This window comes from Gossypium hirsutum, chromosome A07 (genome assembly GCF_007990345.1).
Source record: "Gossypium hirsutum isolate 1008001.06 chromosome A07, Gossypium_hirsutum_v2.1, whole genome shotgun sequence".
Classification (NCBI taxonomy): Eukaryota; Viridiplantae; Streptophyta; class Magnoliopsida; order Malvales; family Malvaceae; genus Gossypium; species Gossypium hirsutum.
The window spans coordinates 2,440,780-2,466,138 of record NC_053430.1 but is presented as its reverse complement, the minus strand read 5'-3'; the positions used below and the strand labels follow the sequence as shown (position 1 = coordinate 2,466,138).

At 32.3% G+C, this 25,359-nt stretch overlaps 2 protein-coding genes and 1 long non-coding RNA gene across 3 annotated transcripts; 2 read left to right on the top strand and 1 right to left on the bottom strand.

The window, feature by feature from the left end:
- Window positions 1–330: 330 nt before the first annotated feature.
- On the bottom strand, window positions 331–1,248 carry LOC107929903 (uncharacterized). The gene is made up of 2 exons (XR_001692918.2): window positions 1,118–1,248; window positions 331–781 (listed from the first exon to the last, which is right to left on the bottom strand). It is a non-coding gene; the product is annotated as an uncharacterized lncRNA (long non-coding RNA).
- A 3,142-nt stretch (window positions 1,249–4,390) lies between these two features.
- On the top strand, window positions 4,391–7,805 carry LOC107929846 (probable magnesium transporter NIPA9). Its single transcript, XM_016861367.2, has 9 exons — window positions 4,391–4,620; window positions 4,847–4,945; window positions 5,099–5,228; window positions 5,492–5,580; window positions 6,297–6,353; window positions 6,447–6,505; window positions 6,675–6,795; window positions 7,053–7,201; window positions 7,363–7,805. Exons 1-9 carry the CDS (start codon window positions 4,510–4,512, stop codon window positions 7,580–7,582), a joined length of 1,035 nt encoding a protein of 344 aa, XP_016716856.2. The 5' UTR covers window positions 4,391–4,509; the 3' UTR covers window positions 7,583–7,805.
- Window positions 7,806–9,934: 2,129 nt separating this feature from the next.
- Window positions 9,935–13,175, top strand: LOC107929842 (IQ domain-containing protein IQM4). The gene is made up of 8 exons (XM_016861361.2): window positions 9,935–10,663; window positions 10,762–10,876; window positions 10,993–11,058; window positions 11,243–11,331; window positions 11,440–11,527; window positions 11,635–11,865; window positions 12,311–12,412; window positions 12,501–13,175. Exons 1-8 carry the CDS (start codon window positions 10,365–10,367, stop codon window positions 12,897–12,899), a joined length of 1,389 nt encoding a protein of 462 aa, XP_016716850.1. The 5' UTR covers window positions 9,935–10,364; the 3' UTR covers window positions 12,900–13,175.
- Window positions 13,176–25,359: the final 12,184 nt, after the last annotated feature.

Below are 25,359 nucleotides of genomic sequence, written 5' to 3'. Positions count from 1 at the left end.
AAACTATTAGATTCGTACCATTGATGTTGACTACATACCAGAATATAAGATGTCAACTATTGGCGGTATCAACTTTAAATTTAAGTTATCGATTTCAGTTATAATTTGATTGGCATGAATAATATAGGAGTTCAAATGCGCTAAAGTGATTATTCTCTTATTTATTGGTTAGGAAGGGGTTATAGATAATTTAAGTATTTTATCATAAATAATAAATATGATTAGAACCTATAATAAAATTATTAAAAAAATTAATTTAAAATTTCCTCTATTCTTATTATTGACATATTGTGATAAAAAAACAATAAATATATTAATATTTGTGAAATATAAAATTTAATAGGACATAAGAGTCCAAGATTGATAATATTATTAATTGATTTTTGTTAAATTTCAATATGTATTGTTATAGGCCAATTTTGGGCCATTTTTTTAAATAACTCAGGCCCAGTTACATTTACAAATGACCCCTTTAAATTGCCCAAACCCGAATGGCCCATTTTACACCCTCAATCCCTTACAAACTCATCAAACCCACTTAAGCCAAAATTACCCACTTAAACAACCTCTAAACCCAAATACCCCTAAACCTATTTACAAATAAAACCCAAATACCCCTAAACCCATTACAATCTAACCCATACCCACTAACCTAAGCCAACCAAACCCACCAAATACCCTAGCCCCATTCGGCTCCCACTTGTGCTGCCACTACCACCAAAGCCTGCAGCACCGGCCACCTGCCCTCTGCGCCCCCATCACCTCCACCGTTCAACTACTCCTGCAAGACAAAAAGGGACAAGACAGAAACTAATAAAAAATAGTAATACAATGGCTATAAAAGCCGATTGAAAAAGATTTGTAAGGGGGGCAGTTCAAAAGCAAAAAAATACAAAACATCTTAAGCAGATTTCAACAACCAATATACAAAAGCAATAACACCAAAAGGCTTCGATATATACCAAAGTCGCAGCAAGACATATCAAAAAGGAATCAAGGTCTACTTAATTTTCTTTTCATTTTTTCGAATCTGTGTGTATATATAATCTTTATTCGATACATAAACCATACATATATATATTAAATAAAAATTTAAAAAAAAATTTAAAATTTTTACCTTTCCAGCCACCGTGCGCCGGCGCCGGCGACGGTCCGACGACCGGACGGTGGCCGGGCTCCCCACCGGAAATCGCTCAGCCCTCCCTCTCTCCTTTTTTTTTTTCTGGTTCTGGTTCCTAATGATTTTTTTTTCTGATTTTGGGCTTATTTATTCTGATTGAAAACGACGCCGTTTTGCATTAAAGACCCAGGGCCTAAAACGACGTTGTTTTTCCCTGGGTCGGACCGACCCGACCCGACCCGCTAGGATCCGCGTGTTTTTACAGCGGAAGGGCTAATTTAGCTTTTGGCCCTTCCGTATTTTTATTGTTCTTCAATCAAGTTTATTTTGATTTTTAATTCGACTTTGAAATTTGTTACACTTTTCAATTGAGTCTATCTTACTACGCAGCGTTTTAATAACTGGGAATATTGCGCTTTTGGTCCCTCTAAGTCATGCGCGCGTTGCAATTTGGCCCTTGTCCTATTTTATTTCTAATTTCGCCCCGAAAATTCTATTTTGATCTCAATTTCATCCTTTTTGTCATTTTTGCTCTCAAATAAAATTTGTAATATTAATCTTGATATTATTATTATATTATTGTTACTTATTATTGTTATTTTTATATATTAGTGTATATTTTCATTACATATGCATACGTATATACTTATATATAGTGTTTTTTAGTTACTTTAAGTTCATGTCATTATTATTAGTATTATAATATTATATTTATTATTAATGTTAGTATATACTTTAGTATATGTGTATGTATATATACTTTTCATACAGTATTATCGCTTCTATTATTATTATATCTATAATTTTCACTATTGTTATTATTTTTTTTATCGTCATTATACATGTATATATATAAATATAGATATTTTTTAGTACTTATTATAATATTTTCTTATTATTATGTATATTATTTTTTACTCATTTCTTCACTATTTTTATTTATACTTTTAATACTCTTATATTCTTATATTATATTATTATTTTTATTATACATATCACGTATACGTTTTTTTAGTATCATATTATTCATGTATTTCATTATATATGTATATATCTTTAATATGTATATGTACGTATATGTTCATATAGTATTGTTAACGATTGTTTTATAACATTATTTTTTTAATTCCTAATATGTATATATTATGTAAATATTCTAATGTTAGATTATATATATGTTTTTCATGTTATTATGTGCATATGTTTCTTTATATCACATTTTTATATTATTGTGTATACATCTATATATAGTTTTTATTTATTTATTTACTTTATTTTAGTATTATTATTATATTTTATTTACTTATGTACGTTTCATTATTATTTCTAATATCATTATTATTATCAATATTGGTACATATTTTTATATATGCATATATATACGTATTCATATCATAGTGTTTTTAATTACCTATATTATATTATATTATATTATATTATTAGTTTTACTACTATTAGTATTAGTTTTAGTTCGAATAGATATTTTAACATTCATATATATATACTTGTATGTAATATTGTTAATGATTATTTTTAATATCCTTATTATTTTTAATACATGCGTATATATATGTGTATATTCTTTTAATATATATTATGTATATATTTCATATATTATTTTTAACTTTGCATTATATATGTATTTTTAATGTTATCCTTTTATATTATATACATATTTTCAAAACTATTAATGCGCTATTAATACCTATTATGGTATTTATCTTAATAAGGTGTATATATAGCACTATTAGTATTGTTAATATTATGTTTACGTCATTTCATTTATTATTATTATATGTTTATGTATATATACTCGTAGTTTTATTTCGTGTTTGATACTATTACCATGTTTAATCTCGCATGCATGTTTATTCCTTTTAATATTATTGTCATGTTTGTTAGGTGTTTTGATATATTTCTAACTCTTGTTTCCTGCCCATTTATATCATTTTGTTATTCACTATTTTAAAGACCCTTTTTTACTCATATTCTTTTAATTCCAATAAGCAAGGCAACGTATCGGTTTAACATTAAGTCATCGATGTCATCGCTATGTTGGGTGAACATCAATTGACTCGTGTTAAAACGGTATTTCCTTCTCAAAAATCCAAAAAAAAGTTATTAAAAATTCTCGTGTTTTAACCGGATCACGACTAAATCTTACATTGAACTCGTATTTTTGAAAATCAAGACAACACGTGTTTATAAGATACCAATTTTGGGCATCGCGAGGGTGCTAATAGCTTCCTCGCGCGTAACCGACTCCCGAACCTTAATTTTTTCTATGGATTTTGACGTAGACCTAAACTTGGCCTTCTTTTTGTTTTAAAAAATAAATTTATCAGGTGTCCGATTACACCTATAAAAAGGATCGGTGGCGACTCCCCTTTTTATTTCAAAATTAAACTTCAGCTTTCAAGTTTTCACTAAATCGCCACAATTAGCGACTAAGCTAAAAAATTAAATTTTTATGTCGCTACATGTATTATTAATTGGGTTTTAATTTTGAAATAATAATTCTAAATATTAAAATGTTTCGTGTTCAAATTAACAAAAATTTAATAATAAATTTATGAATTGAATTTTAATTATTAAATCAGAACTTTGAATATTAAAACATCAGATATTCAAATTGAGGTAAAGTAATATTTAGTTTCTTAAACTTGGTAAATTTTTCCACTCTGGTTTTCAAACTTCTTTTTGGTTCACATTAGTCTAAAAATTTGACAACTTTTCTCAATTTGGCCTTTAAACTTGGATTTCGTTAAGATATGGTGATATAATGCTCCAAAATTGTTCCATGTCATCAATTGAAACTTTTTTGAAAAAAGATTATAATTTCTTTATATTTTTAATATCAAAGTGTCATGTCATCGTACTTTAATAAAACCTAAGTTCAGAAGTCAAATTGAGAAAAATAACCAAGTTCGAAGACTAATGTAAACAAAAAAAGTTTAAGAACTAAATTGAGAAAAGCTGACAAATTCAAGGGCTAAATTTTGTTATATCCTATTTAAATTTAGCAAAAATTGATTAAGAGTATTATCAGATAGACTTAAATTTATAAATCAAATAATTAAAGGGATTAAATTTTAAGTACAAGGACTTGGTGCAAATTTGAACCAAGATCCAATGTTATTGCAAGACACGTTTCTACAGCTGAGGGTAAAGCCAACCCCACATGGGATTTGAGAACATGCGATGTGACGAGCAAACGACCGCCTTTGCCAATTAACCAACCCTTAATTATTAAATAAAAGGGGTTAACGTAAGGCAACAACAAGCCTCTAGCCCACTGCCCTCACCCATAAATCCCTGTTTTTAGGTACAAAAAAGAGAGATTTTTTTAAGTTTTCAATAATAGAGGTAGATAGCAAAGAAGAAGAAAAATGTGGGAATCGATCTGTTTAACATTGGCCGCTACCGCTGGTAATAACATAGGCAAAGTTCTACAAAAGAAGGGCACCGGTATTCTCCCTCCTCTCTCCTTCAAGTTCAAGGTATCATTCACCCTTTTTTTTTTCTGGGTATCTTTCTTTTTGTATATTCTGCAATGATTCATACAGCCATTATACTTTTTTAAGCTACCGTAATATTGGGTTTGGTTTGAAACTTTTCAGTATGTGTGATTTTTGGGATATTGATCATAAAAAAAAATTATCAATCTCAGCTTCAGATCAGGCCTTCGCTTGAAGTTTTGACTTGTTTGTACTTTTTTTTATGTAGGTGATAAGAGCATATGCTGTTAATAAATCATGGCTGATTGGGTTTCTGATCGATATATCCGGTGCCTTGTTGATGCTGAGAGCTTTATCGTTGGCTCCGGTAAATTGATGTTAATGATATATAAGATTACTACTTTACTACTTAATGATCAATGCTTGGCTGCAGAGGGATTCAATTCTATATATGATGATTGATAGTGTTAAATGTTTGGTATATTCTTTTATCTTTGTGAATGACAAAAGTGTTGTTCAGGTATCTATCATTCAACCAGTTTCTGGATGTGGACTTGCCATTCTTTCAATCTTTTCACACTTCTATCTACAAGAAGTCATGAATGTTATTGACTGGTTGGGGATTACATTAGCTGGCATTGGCACCATAGGTAATCCCAGTTAATATATTCGATTACTCCCTATAGAACCAACCATGGCATGATAATTCTCAATAATGTATTTATAATCTTCCCCATTAATATCTCCATATTACATTTTGGGTTTGAACTCTGTTAAATGCACCTTCTCCTGATGGTTATGCTTACAGTTTCTTCGATAACCAGAATCATCCAGTTTGCTTTATGATAGCACAGTAGAAAACTATTGACCTATACATAGTAAATAGTAATAATCTCTTTTTTTGTTCATTTAGGAGTTGGTGCTGGTGGAGAGGAGCAAGTGGCTTCTTCAGTATCTATTTTACAGTTACCATGGTTGGCATTCTTTGTCGTAATCTTGTTTGTAGGTACCTTTTTCCCGCACTCTTATCTAATAGTGTTGCTTTTATATTAATATCACATTTGTAGGATTCACTACTCTATTTCATGATTAAATTCTTTTCTTGCGAACTTGAAACTATTAAGAAATTCGCAAATTCAAAGAAATTCTAAAAGCTTTGATGCATCATACCAAAAATGTTGTTCCTTTACAGGGAACTTTTAGAAGTTATCTGAAGGACAATTTCCACTCAATAATATCTACACGGTTGATCTAATAAAACAATGCAAGTACTAAATCTCAGTCTGTGTAGAACATAATTGGATCTTTAGTTTAATCATATTACACCAAGTGCTATTAACTTACTGCTGGTGCATCCCTCCTAGGTGCAAGATTTATTGGGTGGCATGATGATGGCTTTTATTGATGAATGAATTGTTTTGTAAATCTAGTATTGAAGCTGTTTTCTTGTGCTCCTTAAAATACTTGTAAATTATCAATTCCTGTTGGATTTTATATTTATTGAATATACAATTTAGAAAAATTTGAACTTCAGTCAAGCTGAATTATTTTAAAGAAACTAAAAGAACTGTTGTTGCTGTTTGTCATTGGAGTGCCCTACTCATGATATCTCCAATCATCCCTGTTTTTCTGCTTATGCTATGTTCTTTGTTCCTTTGATTATTTATTGTGGGCTAATCCATCCTGCATGCTTTTGTGCTCTGTATATGGTTATACAGGTACTCCTGAATGGGTGGCTTCGCATCTGCAAGCGTCAGCGGAGAGAGCAAGAACTGGTAAACTCTTATGCTATATTTCATTGTTCCTTTGATTCCCCCCCCCCTCTTTTTCTCGCTCTTGTGCACTTATTAACAATTTTTTTCATGTAGATGGAGTATGAGGTTGTTGAAGAGATCATATATGGCTTGGAATCAGGAATTTTGTTTGGGTAATCTTTTTTACCTTAACTACTTTTATTGGACATGTTATTGTTGCTCTTCATGGTTTATAATTGATCCCTGTAGCACCGGAATGTGCCTGCATGGCTGCATCAAGACTGATGGGGTTATTGTGGTTATGGATGTTCATTTTAAATGTAGCTCCATTTTTCTTTTCAGAATGGCATCGGTGATATCAAAGATAGGATTTGTCTTCGTGCAGCAGGGCTTTTCCAAAATGTTGATTCCTCTATGTGTCTCAATCAGTATATGTTGTAGTGGTACTGGATTTTACTACCAGGTATTTCCGCTACTCAAAGTGGTTCATCGAGTTATCCAAGCATGTTGACACCTTTACCTTCTATTTAACCGTGTCCATGCGTGTGATTAAGAAAATTCATGTTTAACATGGTCCACTTATGTTTTGATTTAGCGGAAGAAAGGTTCATTATCAGGAATTTATGTTTAACAGGGTCCGCTAATGTGTTACTTTGCCAACTATTGTTATATACTTGAGCCTCTAGATATGTAACACGATCTTTTACACCTTGTGAGCAGACTCGCGGCCTGAAGCATGGTAGAGCAATTGTGATATCCACATGTGCTGCTGTGGCATCAATTGTGACTGGTGTACTGGCTGGTATGCTCGCATTGGGTGAGCGGTTACCTTCAGCACCAGTTGCTCGTCTTTCTCTTCTGCTTGGATGGTATATATGCTCATTCTATTCTTTACACAATTTCTGTGTCGAACGTTCTCTCATGTGGCTTGCCACTTGTATCGCATTTTTCTTGTTTGAAATAAAAAGAAAAATGAAGTTTGGATGAGACTGCTGAAACAGCAATTTACCTGAAAATTTTCTGATTGCAGGTTATTTATCATGATGGGTGTGATCTTGCTTGTGAGCTCGACGAGACTGATGCGGCACCTTCCATGGCCATTGCAGAACTTAATACCAAGTGGAGCAGACCGGAATTTCAGTCTGAGGAAAACGGGGTCTCATCGAGTCAAGGATCCTAGCCCAGCTGCTGTTATCCCAGCAACAACATTGCACCATCTGATACCAACACCGGCTAAGGAGAAGGCATAAGCAAAGAATGCAAAAGATGACTGCATAAGCAGACAAATATGACAATCTCCGATCAACTTTTGAGTCTTCAGTCTGGGTACTGTTTCCATTTCGGAGGGCATGAAATTTTTTAAGATCACTCTCCCATTGATCTGTTTGACATCATTGACATTATAACGTTTGAAAATTGTAAAATATAACCATTCTAAAATTACTATAATACAATATACTTAGTTTCTTGCAATTATCATTTTTAAACTTTAAGGATAAACTACACCAGTTCTTGATTATTTAATTTAAAAAAATTATAATTTGGTTACTGAAGTTTTTAAAATTATTTTTTTACCCAACTGTTAAATTACATTTTTTTTAGCTGGTATAATAATAATTTTAGTTTTTAATTTTTATATTCTTTTGTCAATTTGACCTTAATTATATAAAATGAGAAATATTGAAATTCTTTTTAAAAACTTAGAAAAATCTAAAAATTAAAATAAAAAAATAGATAAAAATTTTAAAAATAGATAAAGTGAAAAGGAAAATTTGTTATTAAACCCTCCAAAATTTTTCTCTTATTGGTCCTCTGTTTTTTACTTTTTTTTTTGCTTTTTGATTTTGCTTTTCTGTTATAAGAAAAAAAGAATCAAAATATAATTTGTTTTTATAATCTGGGTTTTGGAAAATAATTTAAATGAATTAAAAATCTTAATTGAGTCAAAAAGAAAAAAGTTGTGATATATTTTGCACTTTTTTGCTAAAAAAAATAGCGTCAGAGTCGATTTTACAAGTATTTGTAATATGAATTTTGGATGTTCTTCAAGGGCAAGGGCATGAAATTTGACTTAAAAATATTATTAATTTAATTTCAGGAAACATGTAATGATTTAAAATTTTTTGTTTTGTTCTGTTTTTAATTTATTATGGAATTCTAATAAAAAATGATTTTTTTATTTTATTTTCCATACATATTAGTCCTTCAACAGCAACATTTTATTTTAAAAAAAATAAATTTAGTTTTTTAAATAATTTTATATAGAATTAGAGTCAAATTGACAGAAAGTATAAAAGTAAAAGACTAGAGTTGTTATTACACAAACTAGAAAGTGCCACTTAACAATTGGGTGACCTAAAAAATAATTTTAAAAATTTTAGTGACCAAATTGTAATTTTTTTCATTAAGTGATCAAAAAGAAAACTTACGCATAATTTAATGACTAATAATATAGTTTACCTTAAACTTAAATTACTAGTGACAAAAATAAGTTTCACAGGTGTGTTCATGGCGGAACCTAAATATGATATTTTCACATTTCATGCTTTACTCAAGCTTGACTTGTCCAAAATATTGGCTTAAAATTTTGTCCAAATTCTCTTCATATTTGTAAATAGTTAACTCAATCTCATTTTAAACTTACTCATATTATTATTTAAAAATATATTTGTATTATTTTTAATTTAATGTTAATAATTTTATATAATTTTTACTTTTTAAAATTTTATATATGATCATTTTAACATTTTTAGTACTTACATTATACTATCATATATTATTATAAATTTAATTTTAAAATTATAAATTACATAAAATATAAAATATTATAAACTAAAAAATAATTCGAATTAGATTAAATTCGGACCTTAAATATTTAAAATTGGTATATTTTTTAAACTTTTTTTTTCTAAACGTTTCTAAATTTGGAGCCCAACTTCAAGCAGCTTTTGACATATCATTCAACCAAAGATATTTTATAAAATGGGTACTCAGCTGTTGGCCGCATGGTAGCCTTTAACACGTTTGACCTGACACTAGATTTCAGAAAGTCAAAATAGACTATCAAAAGGACGCGGTAGAAGACTTTCGCTAATTTTTTATTGCGGATAAAAATGGTATTTTTTTAAAGTATTTAATATTATTATAAAAATAATTTTAAATAATAAAATATATATGTTAAATAGGATATTATGAAGTAAAAAATATATATTTAAATGATGTTTAAATTTAATAATAATACGATATTTTAATAAAAATATAAAAAATAATTTATTATAATTTATTATTAATATTTTAATATATAAAATATAAATTTTAAATATTTATAAGTAATTAATATTAATTATTTGTAAATTTAAATTTGAATTTATAATCTATATTTTAATTATTATTAAAATATATTTATTATAAAGTTAAATATATAATTTTATATATTTGAAAAAAATTCAATAGAAAAATAATTATATAAATAAGGGTTAAAAGACGTTACTTTGAAAAACAAAAATTGCTTTTGCTTTTTTACTTTTGAAAAATCAATGACGTACAAACAACTCCACCTTTATTACAAGTACAGGGATCCCCTTGTCTAATTTTACCATTATTATCTGCTTCCTGTATGTGTTGTTGTTTCTTCCTTCCTTTTGAAACATGTGTTATTCCTCTCAACTGATGTTTCTTCATTCTTTCTAATCAACTTCTTTGAAGGTCACCCTTAAACCTCACTGCCACTCGTTCAGTGGAAATCAGGTAAGGGTTAACTATCTTTATGCATGACTCGCCAACTTTGAATTGTTTTTAACATGGTGTCCTTTTCATAGTGTATTAAATTTTCCACGGTATAGCTTGAATTGTTCAACCTGCCACCCAATTGCCTATATATTAAGCTGTCTGTCTTCACCTACTTCAACAAGTTGAATTTACTTTGCAGTTGAGCTCAATAAGTCAGAAGAAAAAAAAAAGTTTTCTTTTTGGTTTTTGGACTGCTTTCTTTATTGTAGGTGAGGTTCTTGATTTTTTTCCTCTTTGAAATCAATGGGTATTTCCCTTCCTTCTCTTTTATCAACACGGGAGGAAATCCTTGAACACGAGGTTTTTGGTAGTTTTGATAATGGTGGTGATTCCCATGAAACAAAGCTTGAACCATCTATTAAACCAAATAGAATAGTTATACCAAAAAAACCCACCATAAAGCTCCCTGAACCAGTTGTATTTTCTTCTCCAAGGCCTGTAACTGAGCTTGATTCTGCTGCAACTAAGCTTCAAAAAGTCTACAAAGGGTATAGGACAAGAAGGAACCTTGCAGATTGTGCAGTTGTGGTTGAAGAGCTCTGGTTTGTCTCCATATAATCTCAATTTTGCTGTTCCTTTTTTCAGTGTTTTCGATTTCGAGTAATTTGTTTTGGTTCTTACATTCACTCAACATTTGCAGGTGGAAGACCTTAGATTCTGCAGCACTAAAAAGGTGTTCTATTTCGTTCTATGAGATTGAGAATCAAGAAACTGTGATATCAAAGTGGTCAAGGGCTAAAACAAGGGCTGCCAAGGTACTTTTCTAAGCTGTTTCCAGTCCTTAAATTACATTACTTAGTTCTTTTTTCCCCCAATGGTTCTTAACATTTTGCTTGAAGACTGACAAGAACATCCTTTTTTGAATTTGTAGTTAGGAAAGGGTTTGTCTAAGGATGAAAAGGCTCAAAAACTAGCACTTCAACATTGGCTTGAAGCTGTAAGTCCATATCATCCTTCTTGATTACTCCAAAATTGGCTTTTCCATTTAGTCCCCTTTTGTATGTTTATAGCAAACTCTGCTAAGATATGGTATCATTAGAACTCACATGGACCAGATCTGGATGTTATGTTATTTTCTTAGATTTATGAGTAACTGTTTTTTTTCTTTTATATTGCTGCAGATTGATCCGCGCCATCGTTATGGACACAATTTACACTTCTACTATGATGTCTGGTCTGAAAGCAAGAGCTCACAACCTTTCTTCTACTGGTAATGTACTTTCGTAAAACTAAACTCCGAAGTTACATAAGTGAAGGCGACTCTTTTTCACCCTTATGTTCTGATATTTGAAATTCATTTTCTATCATGGAACTGAAGGTTGGATATCGGTGATGGCAAAGAACTAAGCCTTAAGAAGTGTCAAAGAACTAGTCTACAACAGCAATGCATTAATTATCTTGGACCAGTGAGTCTTATTTAGTTCTATCCCATTTGAAATGCTCCAATTCTGTTTAAAGTTGTTTTTTGTGTATGTTTTTAATCATAATCATATCTGTTTTTTCTTGCTTGCAGAAAGAGAGGGAAGCATTCGAAGTGATTGTTGATAGTGGAAAGCTTGTTTACAAGCTATCCGGATTACTTGTTAACACCATTGATGATTCCAAGTGGATTTTTGTACTTAGCACATCAAGATCCTTGTATGTTGGGCAGAAGAAAAAAGGTGTTTTTCAGCACTCAAGTTTCCTTTCCGGTGGGGCTACAACCGCAGCCGGAAGATTGGTGGTTTCTCAAGGAGTTCTTGAGGTAAATACTGTGCAGACTGCAATTCCAAATACCTTGCACCGGATTTTTTTCCCTTTAGACTTTGTTTCGTTATAAATTTATATGAAGAAGAGTAATCAACATGAGATCAACTCATATGCACAAAAGACACTATTTTAATGAAGTTTGGGCCTTGTTGCTTACGTCCATGAATGAGAGATGAAAATCCACTATAAACGTAGAGATTATAAAGATCTCCAAAAACTTTATAAACAAATATTAAACCTGAGCCACGAAACAAAACCAATTTTTATGCTCTCTAGTGTTCAAACACATGGAATACACCAGGTGTTGTGCCGAACTCTTTCTCGTATCCCTACAAAGCCTATTACTTGGTCTCCAAGAAACTTATTCTTAAGATATTACCTAATACAATATTTGGATCAATATCTAATGTATGATGCTAAATGCTTATCTTCCTTTCCAGGCTATTTGGCCTTACAGTGGTCATTACCTCCCAACTGAAGATAATTTCAAGGAATTCATTATTTTCCTTGAGGAACAGAATGTAGATTTGACCAATGTAAAGGTAATAATCAAACATTATTTTCTCCAAGTTTGCATGTGTTCAGCTTAAATAGTCATTTAGGCTTATTGGTTCCTCATTTCTTATGCAGAGATGTGCAGTAGATGATGACTACACTGCATGCAAAGTTGCTGTTGATGAATCCAAGCATGGGGAAATCAAAGATCCAACGTCAACAGTGAGTCTACAAAGTAGCATGGGCAACAGTGTAGCTAAGTTGGAAGAACCAGCATTCAATATGGCGAACCGTTTGTCTTGCAAGTGGTCAAGTGGTGTTGGCCCTCGAATTGGTTGTGTTAAAGACTACCCAAAAGAGCTGCAATCTCAGGCATTGGAACAAGTCAACCTATCTCCAAGGATTGAACATGGTCGCTTCGGAAACTGCAGTCCGATACCTTCACCGAGACCGAGCCCCAAAATTCGTGTCTCACCAAGGCTTGCATACATGGGACTCCCTAGCCCAAGGGTGTCTGTTATGGCTGCCAATTGAAAACTTACTGAGCATTCACCAAATGGTAGGGGGGACAAAAGTTGAGTTGAGCACTTCTTATGCTCACAATTTTGGAATAAAAGCGTATATATAACAGATAGTAAAAAAATGTAAAATAGGTAGAAGGGAAGGGATCTAACCGAACATTCTTTGTTCTTTGATTTGTTTTATGCATTTAGGCGCAGTAAACCATTTGTCCTGTGACGTTCCATTTGTTGGCTTATTATTTTTCGGCCAAAGGTGTCTAAAGCTCTAAAAAATCCTTTCTTAGTTGAATTCTTGAAGGTCAAAATTTTAATAAATTAAGTCATTTAATCCTTAAAGTTAAAAGGTTAACTATTGAAGAGTAACATAGCTATTTTGAGGTTGTTTTAGTAATGTAACATGTTAAAATTGTGTAACTTGTCGAAATATGATATTTTCTATTTAAAATTATTAAAGATAATTAAAAATAAAAAAATAAAAAAATTAATATATTTTAAAATATATAAAAGTATAAAAAAATTATACACAATTATTATAGATGAAAAATATATATAAATTATTAAAAATTCAAAAAGCATTTAAAATTTATTAAAAGAAAAAATATAAAATTACGAAAAATAATTTAAAAATATTATAAAAATTTTGAAAAGTGCAAATTTTATAAAAATTAAAAAAATATAAATTACAAAAAACAAAAATTGTAAAAATTATAAAATAAAATAAAATTTTCAAAATGTTAAAATAGGGTTCAACATACACTATTAGACTAAGACTTAGACCGACAAATGATACGCCATTATGGCGAATACTATTCTTCCTGTTTTCAAAGTATCCACAAATGGGCACAGTCCAATGGCAGACACCATCCGCTATTAGAGACTCGCATATGACAGACACGAGGCACAACTGCTCTGCATGTACGCCACCTTTTTGGACTACCCCTTTATGACTGTTTATCGTACCATTTACACTTCATATAATGTTCACATTTTGTTTAACACAATATGCACTCTTTTATCCGTATACTCCCTTCCTTATGCTAGCTTTTGATCCCAATTCCGCAGAACCATTATTCTTGTATCTTTATACCGTTCATTAGAGCCACTAAACCAGTCATAACCTCCATATATCCACCATTTCTCTTTGTATTTCGAACACATGAGTGTTCCCCTACAAGGTCGGGTATTCACCAATCACGGTTTGCACTAAAGTATCACGTCGTAGGCAAAACATAATATCTTGTATCTTCTTTTCATTATCATACGTAGATGTGCTCATGGGCTGGGCCGGGCAGGATTCGGGTCGGGCTCAATTAAAAATTTAGGCCCATTCATTGGGCTCGGGTCGAGCCGGGCCTAAAAATGGGCCTAAAATTTTGTCCAAGCTCGACCCAAATAAAAATGCTAAAACCCGAGCCCGGACGGCTCATATTAATTTTTTATATTATTTTATATAATTTTTAAATATACATAATACATCAAAAATACTAAAAAATCAAAATAAATATTTTCAAACAAATTGAAAATAAATTTTAAAAAATATGTAGACTTAAATAACACTAAGATAGATGCAACTTAACAAGCAAATACCTGTAAAATAATAACTAAATTAACAAATGCCTTTAAAATAATAACAAAATTAATAATAAAATAAGTTTTATACAATATCCAAACAATAACAATAAAATAGTAGTAATATAATAGTAATATGATAGCAAAATAGAGAGAAAACAACAAGAAAATAACATTAAAAAAATAGCAGATTTTTTTTGTCATTTAGTGAATTTGGGTCGGGCGGGGCCGGTTCGGGCTTAGGCCAAAAATACCTTACCCGAAGCCCGACCCGTTTTTTAAACGAGCCTTATTTTTTGTCCAAGCCTATTTTTTGGGCCTATATTTTTACCCAAACCCTCCCACATTTCAGGCGGGCCTTCGGGCCAGGCCGAGTAGCCCGGCCCATAAGCAGGTCTAATCATACATAACAACCTTCCAATGTTTCCTTACACCATTTTGGCTACAGAGCTTGTGCACTAAGAAATGAGTATTTTTACCCATTCACATGCATGACTTCTATTTTCGATTTACTGATTACAATCGTACATGCATCGCTCCTTAAATCAAGACCAAAGGTTAAAGTCACTTCTTTGGATATATAGTAGGTAAGTTTAAACGAAATAATGCAAATAACAGGCTCAAGGTACAAAAGGACTCACCATAATCTTCACTCAGAGTTTTCCTACTTAACCCTTTAGCACTAGGACCTTCTCTAATATCTTTTGCTAAAACAATCAAATGACTACTTTAAATATAAAAATAACTAAAACTTAATGAAATAATATGATTGGATAAACATGCAAACAGTTTTCGGATGGAAGTTTACTTCCTATCTAATCTTCAAATGAAAGCCCTATTGAATAGCTCTTACAATAACTCATTTCTATCTAGTAAACTTAAAGAATGATTGAAGAATTTTACCAACAAACAACTTAAGGGAATGAAGCTTCCATAAGCTTGACAAACAACTCTTTCGTTAATGATGAAGAACACTTCTAGTTTTTCTTCGATGATAACAAAGGCTAGTGGAGAAGATGAAATAGAAATCTTCTCCTATTTAAGCTATCTCTAACCTAAATCTCACTCAGGGTTAAACTCTAATTAGTAATTATGCTCACACGCTTCCACTAATTAATCACATCCTACGAGGCTCCCAAGTGTTCAGGTTATTGACACGTTACCTCCACTAGAATGCTAGATGACTTAAACGTGTCTCACTAGCCACTACAATTTCATCTACAGCAATGCAAAAACACGGGAGACAAACTTATTAGTGGGAGAGTCCGCCAAATAACGGATCTGGCCGCAAGAAGGAACTCACCAACCGCAAAGTAAGATTCTGCAAACTCGGTGAAGTTCAGTAAAATACTTCGCTAGGAAGCTTACCAACGCTAACCTGTCTAAGTCTTGCGAGTTGCGACTTAGGCAATCTCACCAGCACAATCTCCCAAACAGTAATAGCTTGCCAAATGAGGGTGTAACACAACAGGTGGCAAGTAAATTTCAATGAAGAAGATGAAAGTGTAGTTCTTAATAAAAGAACGACCTTATGGTGGTCACAATTGTTATTGTTGGGTTTGAAGGAAAAAGGATATTGATAGGCAATGGTAATGCGGTAAAAGTCTCACTCTGTGAATGTTTAACTTCAAGTCAATGTCCACAAGGATTACTGCCTTAAAGCCAAACATGAGGTCGAATGGTGTTCCGCGCGTGCCTGTATGTGATATAGTTTGCAGGGCCTAAAGGGTTCTTGATAGCTCTGTTGAAAAGTTAAAAATGGTGGGAGGTGCAATTGGCACCGAAAAAAAAATAGTTGGCAAGTTGTTTAAAGTTGAAAGGGATAATTGCAATTTTGGTCCCTAATTTTTTAGGCCATTTGCAAGTTAGTCCCTGAACTTCAACTATAAATAGGCCTAACCATTTCTCATTTCAACCATCCCAACCAATCTTTCTCTCTTAGTTTTCTCTCTTCTCCTATTTGAGAATTCTTAAGGAATTCTATTTGTTTGTAATACTTTGGAGATAGTAAAGTTATCATCTGGTGTTAGTACCCGAGGACGTAGGTATAATTTACCGAACCTCGTTAAAACTCGTGTGTTCTTTCTTGTCCTATTTTTCTTTCAATATTTGAGGGTATAATAGTAGTATTTAATTGTGCTATTAAATTACTATAGAAGGGATATTCTGTCTAAGGAAAGACTTGGTATTTAAGAGATCCATGTGATCTACCTCTCTTTCCTGGGAATTGAACTTTGTGTGATTTTTTAGTACAATAATTTACACGCTTCCGACCCTATTGGAACAACAAGTGGTATCAAGAGCCGAAGGTTAATCGTAGTATGCTCTGTGGTTGTAGTTTAAACTGATCTTCCACATCAGAAAAGATTTCCTTAGGTATATTGAAAGATTATGGAGAAAACGGTCGGTGTAGGAGCTTCAACATCGTCCATGTGGACAAGACCGACAATTGCAAATGTAAGATTGGCCGTGGAGATCTTTGATGGCACGGGCCATTTTGGTATGTGGCAAAGTGAGGTTCTAGATGCCATTTTCAGCAGGGTCTAGACATTGCCATTGATGAAGAGAAACCAGATGATGTACAGGAGAAAGATTGGAAGGCGATCAATCGGTTGGCATGTGGCACAATTCGATCATGCCTTTCTCGAGAGTAGAGGTATGCTTTTTCAAAGGAGACTTCTGCAAATAAGTTGTGGGTGGCACTTGAAGAAAATTTTTTGAAGAAAAACAGTCAAAATAAGCTCCACTTGAAGAAAAGACAGTTTCGCTTCACATACGTCCCAAGTACCACAATGAATGATCACATCACCAAATTTAATCAGTTAGTCACTGATTTGCTGAATATGGATGAGACATTCAAAGATGAAGATTTGGCTTTGATGCTGTTGGGGTCACTTCTTGAGGAGTTTGAGTTCCTAGAAACTACTCTACTTCATGGCAGGAGTGATATATCTCTGAGCGAAGTCTGTGCGGCCTTATACAGTTATGAACAGAGAAAGAAGGACAAACAGAAAAACTCAATCAGAGATACAGAAGCTTTAGTAGTCCGAGGTCGTTCATACACTCGGAAGAAAACTCAAAAGGGGAGATCAAAGTCAAAGTCCAGACTTGGGAAAGATGAATGTGCTTTTTGTCATGAGAAAGGCCACTGGAAGAAAAATTGTCCAAAGCTGAAGAATAAGGGAAAAGCTGCTGTAGATGCTTGTGTTGCTAAGCATGATACTAGTGACTCTGAACTATCACTGGTTGCATCATCATCGTCGTTCCATTCAGATGAGTGGATATTAGATCCGGGTTGTACCTATCATATGTCCCCTAACCGGGAGTGGTTCTCTGATTTAGTAGAACTAAATGGAGCAGTTGTTTATATGGGCAATGACAATGCCTGTAAAACTGTTGGGATAGGTTCAATCCAATTAAAGAATCAAGATGGATCAACCAGAGTTCTGACTGATGTTCGGTACGTGCCCAGTTTGAAGAAAAATCTCATCTCATTGGGAGCCTTGGAATCCAATGGTTCAGTTGTTACTATGAGAGATGGGATTTTAAAAGTGACATCTGGCGCACTTGTGATATTGAAGGGCATCAGGAAAAATAACTTGTATTACTACCAATGTAGTACAGTTATTGGAGCAGTCGCTACAGCTTCCGGTAACAAAGAATTGGACTCAATGCAGTTGTGGCATATGAAGTTGGGACATGCCAGCGAAAAATCCTTGCAAATTCTGGCAAAGCAAGGATTGTTGAAAGGTGCAAAGGCTTACAAATTAAAATTTTGCGAGCATTGTGTTCTGGGAAAGCAAAAGAGAGTGAAATTCGGTACTGCTATCTATAATACAAAAGGTATTTTGGAATATGTTCACTCAGATGTGTGGGGGCCTTCCAAGACACCTTCATTGGGAGGAAAACAGTACTTTGTTACTTTTGTTGATGACTTTTCCAGAAGAGTTTGGGTGTATACCATGAGAACTAAGGATGAAGTGCTTAGAGTTTTTCTTAAATGGAAAACTATGATCGAAAACCAGACTGGCAAGAAAATCAAGCGGCTTAGGACGGACAATGGAGGGGAATATAAAAGTGATCCGTTCTTCAATGTGTGCCAAGAGTATGGTATTGTTCGACACTTCACAGTTAGGGATACACCACAGTAGAATGGATTGGCAGAGCGTATGAATCGAACATTGCTGGAGAAAGTTCGATGTATGTTGTCCAATGCTGGGTTGGGCAAGCAATTTTGGGCTGAGGCTGTGACATACGCTGGCCATCTTGTTAATCGTTTGCCATCATCTGCATTAGAAAGAAAAACTCCTATGGAGGTATGGTCTGGAAAACCGGCTACAGATTATGATTCCTTACATGTGTTTGGAACCACTGCATATTACCATGTGAAGGAGTCAAAGTTAGATCCGAGGGCAAAGAAAGCTCTCTTTATGGGAATCACTTCTGGAGTGAAGGGATTTCGTCTTTGGTGCTTAAGCACAAAGAAAATAATCTGTAGCAGAGATGTTATCTTTGATGAATCTGCCACATTGAAAAAGGTAGCAGATAAAGATATTCAGACGAGCTATACTCCACAGCAGGTGGAGTGTACTCCAAAACAGGTGGAGTTTGAGCAGATGGAGATTTGCCCAGTTAATAAGTCTAATTCTCCAGCCACAATGGAGGAATTAGAGGTTGAAGAGGTTCTGACCCAAGAACCACTAAGTACACCAGAACCAGTTGCAGTTGCAAGGCCACGGAGAGAAATTCGTAAACCTACTCGATTTACTGATATGGTGGCCTACGCCCTTCCCGTTGTTGATGATATTCCTATCACTTATCAAGAAGCAATGCAAAGCTTAGAAAGTGATAAATGGAAAAGCGCCATGGATGAAGAAATGCAGTCTCTCCGGAAGAACAATACTTGGGAGTTGGCGCAATTACCGAAAGGTAAAAGGGCAATCGGATGCAAGTGGGTATTCGCAAAGAAAGATGGATCTCCTAGCAAGAAGGATATTCGCTACAAGGCAAGATTGGTAGCTAAAGGCTACGCTCAGAATGAGGGAATTGACTACAATGATGTATTTTCCCCTGTTGTGAAGCATTCCTCCATTAGAATTTTGTTGGCCTTGGTAGCACAGTTGAATTTGGAGCTAGCTCAACTTGACGTTAAGACGGCTTTCTTGCATGGTGAGTTAGAAGAGGAGATCTATATGACTCAGCCAGAAGGATACACAGATGCTGGTGGTAGAAATTGGGTTTGTAAGTTTAACAAATCGCTATATGGATTGAAGCAATCCCCGAGGCAGTGGTACAAGCGATTTGATAGCTTTATGAGAAGGCAGAAGTACACAAGAAGCAAATATGACAATTGTGTGTATTTGCAGAAGCTGCATGACGGATCTTTCATTTATCTACTCTTGTATGTTGATGATATGTTAATCGCTTCGAAGAGCCAAAATGAGATAGATAAGCTGAAGGCTCAGTTGAATCAAGAGTTCGAGATGAAAGATCTAGGTGAGGCCAAGAAGATTCTCGGCATGGAGATAAGTAGATATAGACCGAGAGGCAAGCTCTGTTTAAATCAGAAGCAATATCTGAAAAAGGTATTACAATGTTTTGGTGTAAATGAAAACACAAAACATGTAAGTACCCCACTTGCTTCTCATTTGAAACTTAGTGCTCAATTATCTCCGAAGACTGAAGATGAAAGAGAATATATGGCGAAAGTCCCATATGCTAATGCAGTTGGGAGTTTGATGTATGCGATGGTGTGTACGAGGCCTGACATTTCACAAGCTGTTGGAGTTGTGAGCAGGTATATGCATGATCCTGGAAAAGGACATTGGCAAGCTGTGAAATGGATTCTACGGTATCTTCGAAAAACCGTAGATGTTGGTTTAATTTTTGAACAGGATGAAGCACTTGGTCAGTTTGTAGTTGGATATGTTGATTCCGACTTTGCTGGTGATTTAGATAAACGCCGTTCAACTACGGGGTATCTGTTTACTCTTGTGAAAGCCCAAGTGAGTTGGAAGTCTACCTTACAGTCTACAGTAGCTGTGTCTACTACAGAGGCAGAATATATGGCAGTTACAGAAGCTGTTAAGGAGGCTATTTGGCTTAATGGATTGTTGAAAGACTTAGGAGTTGTTCAAAGTCACATAAGTTTATATTGTGACAGTCAAAGCGCTATTCATTTAGCGAAAAATCAAGTCTATCATTCAAGAACCAAGCATATCGATGTAAGATATCACTTTGTGCGGGAAGTCTTTGAAAAAGGAAAAATTCTACTTCAGAAGATTCCGACAGCAGATAATCCCGCAGATATGATGACCAATGTGGTAACAACAATCAAGTTTAATCATTGTTTGAACTTGATTAACATCCTGAGAATTTGAGCACCTTTAGGTGTATGGCGCTTGAGAGCGCATTTGGAGGCACTACAAAAGATAGCTTTATCGAATTTGGGGAGTTGAAGGAAGTATGTGAAGATGTGATTATCCTAATCAAATCTTCAAGGTGGAGATTGTTGAAAAGTAAAAAATGGTGGGAGGTGCAATTGGCACCGAAAGAAAAAAATAGTTGGCAAGTTGTTTAAAGTTGAAAGGGATAATTGCAATTTTGGTCCCTAATTTTTTAGGCCATTTGCAAGTTAGTCCCTGAACTTCAACTATAAATAGGCCTAACCATTTCTCATTTCAACCATCCCAACCAATCTTTCTCTCTTAGTTTTCTCTCTTCTCCCATTTGAGAATTCTTAAGGAATTCTATTTGTTTGTAATACTTTGGAGATAGTAAAGTTATCATCTGGTGTTAGTGCCCGGGGACGTAGGTATAATTTACCGAACCTCGTTAAAACTCTTGTGTTCTTTCTTGTCCTATTTTTCTTTCAATATTTGAGGGTATAATAGTAGTATTTAATTGTGCTATTAAATTATTATAGAAGGGATATTCTGTCTAAGGAAAGACTTGGTATTTAAGAGATCCATGTGATCCACCTCTCTTTCCGGGGAATTGAACTTTGTGTGATTTTTTAGTACAATAATTTACACGCTTCCGACCCTATTGGAACAACAAGCTCTTCCAACCATGATCCCTTTTTCTCGTGAACTTTCTTTTTTAAAGCTTAGAGGATTTTTCTTGTTAACGGTCTAAGTCTACTCATTTGTTTATGGAGTTTTAACCGAGTTATGGACTAAAAAATATATAAAGGCTTTTACAAAATCCTTAATTAGGTGTCATTATCTGTGATGATTAAGTGTGGGAGGTCATACGTATATATTATCGTCTTTTAAACAAATGCCTTCATTTGCTTTTCCGTGATTGTAGATAAAGTCTTCGCTTTCATCCATTTTGTGAAAACCTCAATGACCATCACCAGATACTTTGATGACAATAATTGATTGGAGTAGTGGTTAAACATTTTGTTTAACACTTAGATGACATGAATCCAAATATTATTGTTCAGCTCTTTTTTTCATTCACTTTTTTTTTTTAAATATTGCAATGATAAAAAATATATAATAAATTTATAAATGTATAAAATTTTGTCTAAATTAAAAAAATAATACAAATATGAACAGGGGTGAAGGGCACGTGAGAGGGACAGACAGACAGACAAGGTGTTCATTCCTGGAACCCTGAGCTTTGACTATTGACTATTGCCCTCTGTCTATAAACATTAATGAAGCTCTCTGTCTAAGTTAAAAAATATGTACATAAATTCACCAAAACATTAGTTTATTTATAAATTCTACTTATAACAAATTTGTTTTATTCAATTATTCTGTTTCTGGAGCTTTAATTTTAATAAGTTTGAAGGAATTTATTTGATGGAAAAGTCATTTTAAAATTTATAAAATTATTTAAGTATAATTATTTTTTAGTCTTTCAATTTTATAAAAAAAAGTTATTTTTAATCTTTTATTTATTTTTTTCACTTTTTTTAATTCTTGATTTTGTATTTTTTTGTTAAATCACCCTAAAATAAATAGAAAAATTAACAGGTTTTAACTTTGCTGGTGTGACACGTACCCACGTGGCTGACACGTTATCATTTAATTAAGTTTTAAAAAATTTAAAAAATTTAAAAAATATTTTTAAAATTTAAAAATTATTAAAAAACATAAAAATTATTTATTTTTTTCACATTTTTTATCTCTTAAACTTGTGTTTTTTGTTAAATTACCTTAAAATTGATAGAAAAATTAATATTCTTTTAACTTTGTTACCCGTGTGGATGACATGTTACCATTTAATTAATTTTTAAAAAGAAATTTAGAAAAAAATATAAAAATTGTTTTTAAAAATTCAAAACCATTAAAACTATTAAAAAGTGTAAAATTATAAAAAATATAACTTTATAAAATTAATTAAATATTTATATGTCATCCACATGACAATTCACATGTATGTTATAGTTAACAAACGTTAACTTTTTCATCTATTTTGGTGTGATTCAACAAAAAATACTGCCAATTCAAGGGTTAAAAAATATAAAAAAATAAAATAAATAGAAGGCTAAAATGATTTTTTTATAAAGTTAGAGGGCCAAAAAAGTCATTATGTCAATTATTTAAAGATTTAAGTGCTTTTATAATAATTTTTATTGTTTTTATGTCCTTTAGTTCTTTATTAATTGAGTTAATGTTCAATTAACTTGTGACACCATATCTTTTAGAGATTTTATAAGTAATATAAATAATTAAATCATCATTGTGTTTAATTGAGTTAATATGCGCTTTCAACTAAAAACATTTTCTATAGAATGTATTTTCTATTTCACTCTCTAAAATAAACCTAATTCTCTAAATATCGAAAAAAAACTCTAAAATCCTAAATAACTTTTAAAACCAACATATACTTCTAAATTACCAAAGCAATAACCTCTCTTAAAAATTATCTAACCTCTTTAGTGTCTTAAACCCTAGTTGTCATACATGCAGTCAGCCACTTGGTCGACCACCATTTTACCCTTCAAGGGTTAGTTCAGTATTGTTTTTTAAAAGACTTTCTGGTTCCAAAAGCACTTTTGAAAGAAAAGCTGTGCAGAACAAGCTGCTTTTGGCTGAAATTTTTAGTTTTTCAGAAGTGCTTTTGAAAAGGAGAAGCTAAAATTTTTAGCTTTTCCTCTCCAAAAAGCACTTTTAATGCTTAATTACTTTTTCACCCATCCAATAACATAGTACTTTCTCTTTTTTTTTCTTGGTACTTTAATTACAAATGTGTTAAAATTATTAATTAAAAATAAAAATATTTTTTAAAATACTAATTACAAATATTTAATAGTTATATTTAAATATTTAAAATATAGTTTATATATTCTAATTAAATTTTATAAATAATTAATATTTATTGCTTAAAAATATTTAAATTTTACATTTTATATATTAAAATATTAACAAGAAGTTATAATTTTTTTTATATTCTTACTAAAATATAATAATATTAACTAATTTAAATATTATTTAAATGCATATTTGTTATTTTATAATAACATGTCTAAAATTGACATTTTATTTCTCAAAAGCACTTTTTAACAGCAATGCTAAACACTCAAATTTTAAACCAAACTTTTCAAAAGCACTTTTTCACAGCACTCTTCAAAAGCGTTTTTCAAAAGCATTGCCAAACTAGGTCTAAAACCACTCCCTCATGTTCTCTAGTTCCCAACAAAGCATCCGGCACACGCAAAGGCAGGTGGCAGGACACTCTTAAAATGGGAAAAATTTGCTTTAGACCCCATAAAATCTATAAAGTTTTAAACTAATACATATAACATTATAATTTAATCCCCAAAATGATAAACTTTTAATTTAATTATTCTAAAATCTATAAATATATAAGTCAATATTATAGTGAAATTACATTCTAGCTCTTATGAAAATTTATAATTTAATCTTGCCCTCCCTATACAAAATTTATCATTTCACCCTTGACTTCAGGTGAGTTGTTTTCTCCAAGTACCATTAGCCATTCCTTGAGCCTTGCAGATGAGATGTGGAGCTGTGATACCAACACACGCAATTAAAAGGTTTGATGGTTAAAGCACCCCATCCTTTAGGGTGTATTTGGTTGGCTAAAAAAGTGAATGGACAAATGGAAAGAAAATAAACTTTAATTGCGCTTGGTAAGAAAAAAAGAAATGAGAGAAAATAAAATAGGATGGTGATCATTTTCATATTTTAATACATAAAACTCAATCGTTCCAAATTGAATGATGAAATAAGAGAAAATATAAAGTAATAGTCGTCGACAATGGCTCCAATCAGAACATTTGCTGATCTGGATATTCTCTCCCCTTTGGGAGTTTCGGGTTGTTTAAGAACCGGGCTTGAGTTTTGTTTCACCATTTGACTCTCCTGTTATAACTAATTATATTAGTTTTTATTGTTAATATTAGAAGTTTATGGTATCCATCTTTCGATTGAGTATTAGTTTGATTTACATAAATATTATTGTTAATATAAAATAACGTGAATTTAAATACGTTGAAATGTAATATCTTCTCATTTATGTTTTGAAAAAGGATTACGGGTAAAAAAAACATATGCAATACTGGACAAATTAAGAAGCACACCAACCTAAGAAAAAACATTGAAAGTAATTAATTAACCCAAAGAAACTCCCAATCCCCAATTTACAGGTATTTATTTTTATTACTTCAATGTGTCTGTCTATGTCTTCTTCACATTTCAATTAGGATTTAAATTAGAGCCTAAACTTAGACTTTCTTTTTACTCCAATTACATTATTAAACTGTACTTCTAAGATTGACAGAGAATCCTAAGCTAAAAAAAGTTTCAGTTTTAGTTATTAATTCACTATGATTTAATTGCTAATACACAAAATAGATCTTACTGTTTTGGGTTCTATGAACACATTTGAATCAAACCCTTCATTGCCAACAAATTTCAAAATAA